The sequence below is a fragment of the Crocodylus porosus genome, unplaced genomic scaffold (genome assembly GCF_001723895.1).
Source record: "Crocodylus porosus isolate Cpor-Errol unplaced genomic scaffold, CroPor_comp1, whole genome shotgun sequence".
NCBI lineage: Eukaryota > Metazoa > Chordata > Crocodylia > Crocodylidae > Crocodylus > Crocodylus porosus.
The window spans coordinates 2,955,002-2,964,742 of record NW_017728924.1 but is presented as its reverse complement, the minus strand read 5'-3'; the positions used below and the strand labels follow the sequence as shown (position 1 = coordinate 2,964,742).

The 9,741-nt window shown below is 49.4% G+C and overlaps 1 protein-coding gene across 2 annotated transcripts; it reads right to left on the bottom strand.

Annotated features, from left to right (window-relative positions):
* Nucleotides 1–301: 301 nt before the first annotated feature.
* Nucleotides 302–9,723, bottom strand: NKRF (NFKB repressing factor). Of its 2 annotated transcripts, none has more exons than XM_019540220.1 (3): nt 9,566–9,723; nt 4,838–4,980; nt 302–2,751 (listed from the first exon to the last, which is right to left on the bottom strand). In XM_019540220.1, exons 2-3 carry the CDS (start codon nt 4,962–4,964, stop codon nt 773–775), a joined length of 2,106 nt encoding a protein of 701 aa, XP_019395765.1. In that variant the 5' UTR covers nt 4,965–4,980; nt 9,566–9,723; the 3' UTR covers nt 302–772. The 2 variants fall into 2 exon arrangements, with proteins under 2 accessions (XP_019395765.1, XP_019395764.1); XM_019540219.1 differs by lacking the exon at nt 9,566–9,723 and adding an exon at nt 8,888–8,993.
* Nucleotides 9,724–9,741: the final 18 nt, after the last annotated feature.

The window sequence follows — 9,741 nt, the reverse complement described above, 5'->3', positions numbered from 1 at the left end:
GGGGGGGGGCTGCATTCACCCTGGTTCTTGTAATTTCATGCTTCTTGAAGGTGTAAAGCAGTGATTCAAGGCAAAAATGCTCTGGAATTATCTACAAGTATCATTAAGGTGCATTCAGCAGTTCAGAGTTTGGGAGACCAGAATACTTATAGTAGAGCTCTGCTAATAAAACTACTGTTAAAAGCTGGTTTGGAGGTTTCTCCACATAACACAAGATGGACGCATCACTTTACCTTGCTAAATAATACTCTGAAATAACTGCAGCATCACACAAAAATGTACATACGAAAAGTAGTAAATCCTGTTTTTCCAGAAATAAAACTGTATTTTTATTGTCGTTAATACCAACTTTACATCATTTCTCCTCCAAACTGCATTTTCTTTCCTTTTTTTGTTTTGTTTGTTTTTAAATAACAAAGGCAGACTTATTTCCTGGGTCCAAAAAGACTAAGGGAGCTATAATTTTAAGTGGTGTCAAATTCGCTGTGGTTGGACGTGCATTTTTGCTATTACAAAACTATTAAAATATGGAGGAACCGAAGACACGTACAGGAACAGAACTATTGGCGTCTGGGTTGTGCTAATATAATTGGACAGAACTTGGCAGGTTCTAATTTTCTAATAACATTTTCAAAATTAAAATGAGCAACGTAGAACATTTTCAACATGAATATGCCCCACAACAAGAAAATGCAGCATTTCTCTCTCTAATTCAGGAGCTAGGAAATCAGTTTTGTTTTGCGTTCACTGGTAAAACTGGGCACCATGCATCTCAGTTTGCTTGAGGCATAATAAGCTCATAATGCCCAACTTGGCCCTCTTGCTTCAGTTGGTCTAATAAGTCTTCCTTGCGCCTCTTTCTGCTTACCACCAAGTATCTATCATGACCCTGCCCGTGCGATTTACTTTTAAGCCCATATTTTTGGGCAATTTGATGTATTTGCTTCCGTTCATCGTTGTTAAGTTCTGTTGAGAACGTCAAGTCAACGTTACTCTCTGAGCGAGCGTAATTTCGGATGATCTGCTCGATATCTCTCTTGGCAATTTTGTTTACCCTTTCCACATCAAGGCCAAGTCCTTCCCTTTTAAACTGCTCCTTCACTGAAATAGGCTCTCGGATCCCTTCACCATCCTTCCCAAGCCCACCACCCGTCCAGCCCATTTTTCTCAGAATCTGATTCCCAATGTTATCTTCTTTTATTTTCTGTTTGAAGGCCTCTTCTGCTGAGCGGCCCTGGATCTCATTTCTTGAGATGACATCTTCGATGGTGCCTTTCTTCAGGTTGTTGACGACAGTGGGCTGCGTCTTTTTGAGTATTTTCACAGCTTCCTCTGCTGCCTCGTGCTTCACGGATTTCTTAACGCCGATGGCTTCAGCAATGAATTCGTTTTCTAGCATCACCTTGCACTTCCACCGCATGCCCGTCATCCTTTCGAAGACATATTCCACAGTCATCTTGTTGAACTGGGCAGTGTCGTTAAGTGTACACACAGGATTGTTAGAGTTCTCATAGATGACCAGGTCCTTCAAGTCCTTCTTCTTGCCACCCCTGGATGAACAGCCCACTTTCTGAACCTGGGTGGTTTTGATAGCTGTCACATTGGACTGGGTCTTCTGAAGAATTTTCAAAGCTTCATCTGCTGCAGCATGTTTGCTGGTTTTCTTAGTGCCATACCCCTCTGCCAAGCAATGGTCTTGTAAATACACTCGACAGCGCCATGAGCGGTTGGGCATCTGGTCATACTTGTATTCCATCGACATTTTGTTAAATGAAGCTGAGTTGTTCAGTATCCCGATCGCATCACTGGCATTTTCTATGAGAACAAAGCTGGTCCAGTGCTTGTTTGAGTTAGAACCACTTTTCACAAACTCAGAGCCAGGCTGAATAGGTACACAGTCTCGGTTGGCAGCTACAAATTCATCATATGGTTTGAGAGCAGGAGGGAATTCTGGGGGAGATGCATCAACCTCACACACGACTAAGTCCTCTTGATAGCTATGTTTGAACTTCCGCTGAATAACTCTTACTTCAACAGTCTTTTGCAACAGCTTGACTGCCTTTTCTGTGGCGCGATCCCTGGATCCATTTTTGCTGCCAGCGTAACCAGTGGTTAAGTAGACATTGAGGCATCTCACTTCGCAAGCAAATCCATCTGTGAGAAGCTTCTTACTTTTTGGGAGATCAGCAGGAGCAATTTCTTTTAAGGGGACATAAATATATTCAGGATTTGTCTTACAGGCCTGAATTGAGCGAGTCAACAGATAAGTATAATTAATTTTATCAGTCCCAATGTTTGCATCTGGGTTAGCAAGATTTTTCCAAATAGCAGCTGAGAGTTTATCAATAAAATTCTGCTTCAGTGCTACAACTGATGGGGAGAAAGTTTCAGAGGAAGTCTGAGCAGCTAAGGGGGAGGTTGAGAGTTGTGTAGCATCACTGAGGGCAGTGTCCATACTGTTTAAAATCTTATTAGTACCTGTCGCCTGGCGACTTCCATAGCCTAAACCCACTGAGTTAGAGGACTGGAGATCTTCTTCTAGAGCACTGAAGCTGTTGAAAGCCAGGTTGGTACAGTTTTCTGCTGGCTGTGATGCACTGTGTGCATCTGTATCCTTGTCGGATTCCTGTGTTTGGTTGCCTGAAGGATCTTCCTTTCCTCCAACTTTCTCATTACTGGCTACAAAGTATATGGGTTCAAAACGAGGTCTCACACGGAACCTGGGGAGAACTTTTTTGGGAGGCTCTGGACCTAGGAAATGAATAAAATTTACAATGTTACAAACAAGTTCTCAGAGAGGAAGGCAATGCTTCAGTATGATCACCTGCAGTCACCAGCAAGCTTTTGAGCATGGAATTCCAACTGCCCAGTCACAAACAACAAGGATTCTGTGTGCAAGACGTGTGCCACAGATAAAGTGTCATTTGTGCAGGTTACAGTAGAAGCAGTTTCAATTCTGTTTTTCACAAGGCACTTGGTGGGTTTTGTAATACTTACAGCACACAGGCCAGAGAGACACAGGGATCATTGAGTCTAACCTGCGTGAAGTAAATCAATCCACAACATTTCATCCAAGTAACTCCTGCAGTGAGCCCAGCAACTTGTGGGAAAAGCAAAATAGCAACTGCACTGAGACCCTGGAGACCTTGGCTCGGTTCCAGCTCTGCTACTGGCAAGTCATTACACCCATCGTGGCCTTTTCATCTGTGAAACAGGATGAAGATATGGGCCCTTCTTTGTAGCATTATCTTCTAGTGGTGAAAAATACTTTACAGCTGTATTTTCCACAGACAACCAACCAGTCTCAAGTGGAAGGTGAATAAAAGCCAACAGTGTGCTCTTGTTGCAAAAAAATGGCCAATAGTATACTTAGTGTCACTGGGAGGAAAGTCGCTGGCAGATCAAGGGAAGTGATTCTTCCACTCTATTCAGCACTGGCGAGACCTCACCAGCAGTACTGTGTCCAGTTTCAGTCCCCCCCATGTCAAATATGATGTGGAGAAATTGGAAAGAACCCAGTGGAGAGCAACAAAAACAATTAAAAGCCTAGGAAGCATGATTCATGAGGAAAGGCTGAAAGAGCTACTGTAATTTCACCTGGAGAAGACTGAGAAAGTATTTGATAACAGTCTTCAAATACCTGAAGGACAATTATAGAGAAGATGAAGATGGCCTTTTCTTTGTGGCCGTGGGGGGACAGGACAAAGACCAGGCCTCAAGCCACAACAGAGAACATTTCGAAATAAGAAGGAACTTTCTGACCAGGAGGGTGGCCAAACACTGGAACAGCCTACTTAGAGAAGCTGTGGAATCGCCATCCCTGGCAATTTTTAAGAGCCAGCTGGACAGACTTGACTGAGACAGTTTTGTCAGGCACGATCCTGCCCTGAGCAGAGGGCTGGAGTAGACAATCTTGCGAGGTTCCTTCCAGCCCTACTTTCCTATGATCCTATGTCAAGAAATGACAGACCACTGGAACATGCTTCCCAAAGTCACCGTGCCTCATTTCTAACTTGAACTGAAACCAAGGCACAAACATACTTACGTGAACAAGTACTGCAAAACTGCACAGAATTTGACACCTGGAAGTCTAAAGAACACATGACTATTCTGATTACAAGAAAGTATTTCGCCCCCACACTCCAAAGCTAGGTGTCGGTGGCTTCATCAGAGAATAAAATGTTCACCTCAAGTCCACAGAAAAACTGTTTCATTCAACAATAATATATGAAACTATGACACAGGTAAGGCTACTAGGTAGGTATAGGCACCAGCATAGTAGCTTCTGGTTCAAGAGACTGAACATCTCTGTCACGAATGGCGCTTCTGAGGTTTAAACTGTTTGGATCCTCTGACATTCCAGTGGTTTGATGGCTGTTTCCCACTTTTGGTGTTTGTTATTTGCTTGTCTGAGACTTTGCTTGTTTGAGAGCAGTGCCTGAAGGCTCTGTCCAAGAGAAGGACCTGGCTGTACTAGATGCTACGTGCAGACACATAGTAAGAGGTACCCTCCCACACAGCTTGCAACTTGAACAGAAGAGATGAAGGAAAAAAATGGGATTAAAAGTAACAGTTTTACGACTTGACTGCTGGGGAACCAAAGCCCAGAAAGACGAACCAACTCGCCAGAAGCTGAAGCAGGTTATTTGTAGCAGAGCTGAATACCCATACTCACTTGGCCAGCTGCCATTTCCTCCCCGCCCCACAACTGCAGCATCCAGGACTGGCTTCAGAAGCCACAGGAGTGTTCTGCTCTGACGGCCCTGCGTTCCCAAGACCATATGTCAAAGACTCCACTCTCCGCAGCTGCCTCTAACATGCAGGCAAATATACTCACTGGAAGGTGCAGAATTTGCAGAAGGTAGAGAACAGGGTCGCTTCCGTGCCTTGGCACTAGGCACCAACTCGAATGATGGCATCTCCCCAATATCAATGCCTTCGGCCATCTTGAGGACTTTCTCCATGACCTGTGCGCCATACCTGCATTGAATTCAGCACAGACAGCGTTAGCACCTGTCACACCACGGTTCTGTGCTGCCAGCTTCTTAAAAGCACCTGCATGGCAAGCCTCAAGCCTGCTGAATGCCACACTCCTCTCAGCCCAGGCTTTGGGATTTACACCCATGGAGATACTGAGGCCTTTCCATCCCACACTAGAAGAAGGAGGCCTTTAAAAGAAAGATAGATGTCAGATAAGGTGTTGTTCAGACTAAGGAAGAGGTAGAGCTGAAAAGCCAGGGCTGAAAAGCCAGCTGAGATATTATAAGCAAACCCTGGTCAAAGTATGGCCTGGTTGGCTGTCCAGCACAGAACTCACAGTGACTTTGCTGGTGCCAAGGAGCAATGCTGCAAGCTGGCCCTGCTCCTGTAACTGGTCCCACGTGCACACACCTCTGAGGAACTCCTCTGAGGGATGGGAGCTGCCTCCAGGGCCCTGCTTTCAGGACTGTGGCCTTGCACAAAAAACCGACCATGGGAGTCAACAAGCCACCTACTTCCAAACAAATGCCAAGTGTGTAAGCAGCCAATAGTCTCCCTGTAATTCCTCACCAAGGATCCTGTCTTTCTCCGTTAAAAAAATAAAATAATATTAAAAAACAAACCAAAAAAAATCACAAAATCCGATAAAATGCAAATTGTCCGATTTAAAAAACCCCAAATCCGCAATTAAAATCAAATGCCACTAATTTTTATATATATATATATATAGTATCGATTGAACACAATGTCTTATTGATATATTTACAATTTTAAAGCAATTTGGAAGCCTACCAATGCCTCAATCACTGTAATAAAATAAATTCTAAATCCCTATACATTTTGGCATTTGTTTTTGGGTTTTGAATCATGGAAAAATCAGAGCTCTCTCTGCCCCCTTTGCTCACCAGGATGCAGGTCCAGGCCCCTCACTCCCAAGCCACAACCCACAGGCCCGCTAGTGACTCTCACAACACCCCCTGGCCTGCTGGTGCCCCTCACTCCCTACCCACAGCCCTCTCACCCCCCAAGCTCTGCTGGGGGAGACCCCCTGCTGCCAAAACTACAGGCCCTGCAGCTCCCTGCTCTCTGCAGCAGTGCCTGAGCCTGGCCCACCCTCCGTGGGCAGGACAGCTGAAGTGGAGCCCATGGTGGGGGGGAGGGGGGACTGCTCATTGCAGGCTTGGGCTCCCCACCCTGCTGCCCTCCCCCTGGGGCCCCTGCAGCCCAACAGGTGGGACGTGGCGCAGCAGGGCAGGGAAACTCCTTCCACTGCAAGCCCTGCACAGCCCTGGTGAAGCACTCCTTACCCACCCAGCAGCAGTGGGGGTGGTAGCACAGGGCTGTGCCCCTTGCTGCTGCCAGGTGGGTAGGGGGCACTTTGCCATGGCAGTGCAGAGCTCCTAGAAGCAGCAAGGAGCTTCCTTGCTTGGCCCCACTTTGCTTTGCCACACCAGGTCCCGCCTGTTGGGCTGTAAACACCCTGGGGGAAGGCAGCAGGGTGGGGAGCCTGAACCCACAGGCCACCCCGCACACAAATCTGGGGGGGATGTGCCCCCCTCCAGCTCCCCCTGAACTCTGCCAGCCTGTGGACAGCTCTCTGCAAAAGTGGAAAATTGGTGCGTTTCTCCAAAAAACCTGTTTTCCTCAGTCAAAAGGGAAAAATCTGCATTTTTATCCATTTTCCCATGAGAAGCGGAAAAGCTAGATCATTTCACAGCAACAAAAGTAACATGACAATGACACCCTGCCGGTAACCCCCAGCTCTGTACCCTCCTGGAAAAATCATCACGATCACAGATGGTTCCTGACAACGCAGATGCATACAACCTCAGCACAGAGGGTTTCCAGGTATCCCACAACTGTCAAGACCTCCCATAGCCTCTGGGATCTATAATCATTTCACTTAGATGGCAAAAGTTAAACAGTCCATCCTTTCCCTCCAACCCCAAAGGGAGCCTCTAAACATTGAATGGGACCAGGAGCTGTAGGTTTCCTATTAAAAAGTACAGAAAGAAAAGACTGTTCCACCATGCAGCTGGAATTTCAATGAAGAGGAGGATCAGCAAAGACTAAAATCACTATTGGGTTCCAACCACCAACACTACTGCAAATGAATGGCTTTGAACTGCCTTTTCATTACTGTGGCTATTCTTCTCATGTCCTGTCTGAGATTGTTGATGACACGTGTTCGGGAGAATTCACTACTGTGGCTATGAGGTCTGGTAGCACCGGAAGGTACAGACAGACCTAACACTTGAACCACTCTAAGAACGTCACTGATTGGGAACCGATTCACAAGCGTTCACACGTACAGAGCTACGGGTTCTCGGTAGACTCCTCACCTTTTAGGCACTGCACGGCTGCTGACACGCCAGCGGGGATGGTAGAGTACCCAGACTACCATGCCTCCCAGGGGTTAGTGCCTGGAGTTTCCCAAGTTCCCCTAGAGGAGGAGAAGACCCAGCTTGGGGCAGGAGGTTGGAGTGGAGGGGTTGCCAGGTGCTGAGAGGGGCCGTGTGGCTCCTTGATCATAATTCCCAGGGAGCTGGGTGCTCTGGGGCCCCTTCCCCTCCAAGAACTCCCCAGCTTTTCCAACGACTGAAGTACCTTGCATTACCAGCAACTGCACAGAGATGTGTGCAGGGTGGAACCTGCAAGGCAGGGATGCTGCAGGAGTGCAGCACACAAAGGAAAGGAACAATTAACAGTTAATGAGCTAATTCACTTCCCATGGAGTAGGGAACTGACAGGCATTGCACAACAGGAAAAGTTTTCTTCAGATGATCTATTTTATTCCAGCTATACAGTTGGCCCAATAGAGTTAGACAAGCTTTTGAATGAAAATCATTCTTCTTCAGGCCTGATCAGAACCAGCCACTTGTTCCGGTCAGACCTGAAAAATGTCTTGCATTCAAAAGCTTGTCTAATTATCCCAACTACACAGTAGGTCCAATAAAAGATACTACCCTAAGAAATCCTTGCTTCTCAATTTCTGGACCATCATGGCTACAACATCACTGTTCCATTACCATTGTGCAACCACTGTTTCATGCCCCCCACCCAATCCCCCCATCCAGCAATTGACAGGCATTTACTGTTACAGGAACAACCACTCATCACCCCAAGTAAACCTAGGATGCCCGCCCAGGGTCCCTAGCACGGAAGTGAAACTGCTACAGGGGCTTTCTGCTTCCCCACCCTTTCAGACAAGACATTTTGGGCACAGGGCTCATGGTTGCATCCCAGAGGACCCCCCACTGCCCTTCATGGGTTTTGGGGGCTGAGAAACAGTGCGGTCCAGGATGCTTGGAGGACTGACCAGTCACTAGGTCCCAAATGCTTGGTGTCCTCACATAATGTTGAACCAGTTCAAGGAGGACCGGTCTAAAGCAGCCTGCACATCTACACTCTTGGGGTTTAGAGTACATTTACAATGCTCCAAGTCAGGGGTGTCAAAAACACGGCTCATGGGCTGGGTCTGGCCCATGGGCCAGTGGAATGGGTCCAACCCTGTGCACTGTGCACACTGCAGGCAGCACAGGGCACTGGACCACCCACGTGTGCTGTATGAAGCACAGGGAGCTGGCCTGGGCGTGCATGCTGCCCACGGTGGCCAGGCTGCACGTGGCCCAGGGGATCTGGGACATGGGCTGCCTGCAGCACCGGGGGCAGCTCACGTGCCATGAGCAGTGTATGTCCCATACCAGCCCCAGGGACTGGCACATGCAGCGTGCAGCTAGGACCTGGCACCGTGGGTGCTCCAGAGGGAGCTGGTCTAATCCAGCCCAGAAACTGGCTTAGAGACTCCCCTGTTTGTCTGTCCAGAGACTTCCCCAGCCAGGTATGGAGGCCTGAGCAGATCCCATCTTCCATTTACATATGAAGAGAGAGCGCTGAATAGCCTGACCTGCAAAGACACTCCTGCACCACCAGGCTGATCAGCCTCTTCTCTGGCATCAGCTGCTCAGCCCCTGGTGACCAGCAGCGAAGCATTGTGCTGCTGCTTGGGAGAACAAGAAACAGCAGCTTCAGTAAGGAAGGGGACAGGACACGGCAAACAGAGCCAAGCAAGGGGAAGGGGCAGGGGAGTGGATGGCAATCCCCACCCCCTCCGCCCCGGGGCAAGGGAGAGGAGGAGGGAGGGGAGTTTCACCATTTCACTCCAGAGAGGGGGAGGCTACGAAGGGGCCACCAGCACCAGCCCACCCCTCCTCGCGCCCAGGCACCGAGAGAGCTGAACGAACTGCAGAAAACAGCAAAGCCCCTGCGATCGGCCTGGACACCGATCCCTTGTTTGAGCGGAGACCAAACCCTTTCCGTCCCCGGCAGCGAGCGCCCGCTGGAGATGCTGGCTCGCCGCCCGACCCCCCGAGTCCGCCGCACAGCTCTCGCCACGCGCACCTTTGCACCGAGCCTCCTGCCCCGGGGCCTGACCGCCCCCCGGCAGCGCCTCGGACACCGCTGCGCTTGCGAGACGGCGCCCCAGAGTTCACCCCTCGGCCCACGAGAGCGCCCCGCGCCCCTCCCGTCCCCGCCCCTTTCGCGGGCAAGCCTGTAGGCCCGAAGGGCCCGCGCGGGCGCGGACCTGCAGCCCAGGAAGACGTGGTTGGCCCACAGCACCGACAGGGCCAGCAGCTGGTCGATGGCGGCGCCCGGGTAGCTCCGCAGGTGGCGCAGGATGAAGCGGCGCCGCAGCGCCCAGTGCCGCTCGGTCTCGTGGTACTGCCGCCACTGCGCCAGCGCCGCCTCGCCCACCGCCGA

Coding starts and splice junctions, on each gene's coding strand:
- NKRF (XM_019540219.1), bottom strand. CDS start 8,973: ATGCTTCGCTGCTGGTCACCAGGGGCTGAGCAGCTGATGCCAGAGAAG. Junction 4,981..8,887: donor GTGCAGGAGTGTCTTTGCAG/GTCAGGCTATTC, acceptor AATTCAATGCAG/GTATGGCGCACAGGTCATGG. Junction 2,752..4,837: donor TGCAAATTCTGCACCTTCCA/GTGAGTATATTT, acceptor TTCATTTCCTAG/GTCCAGAGCCTCCCAAAAAA.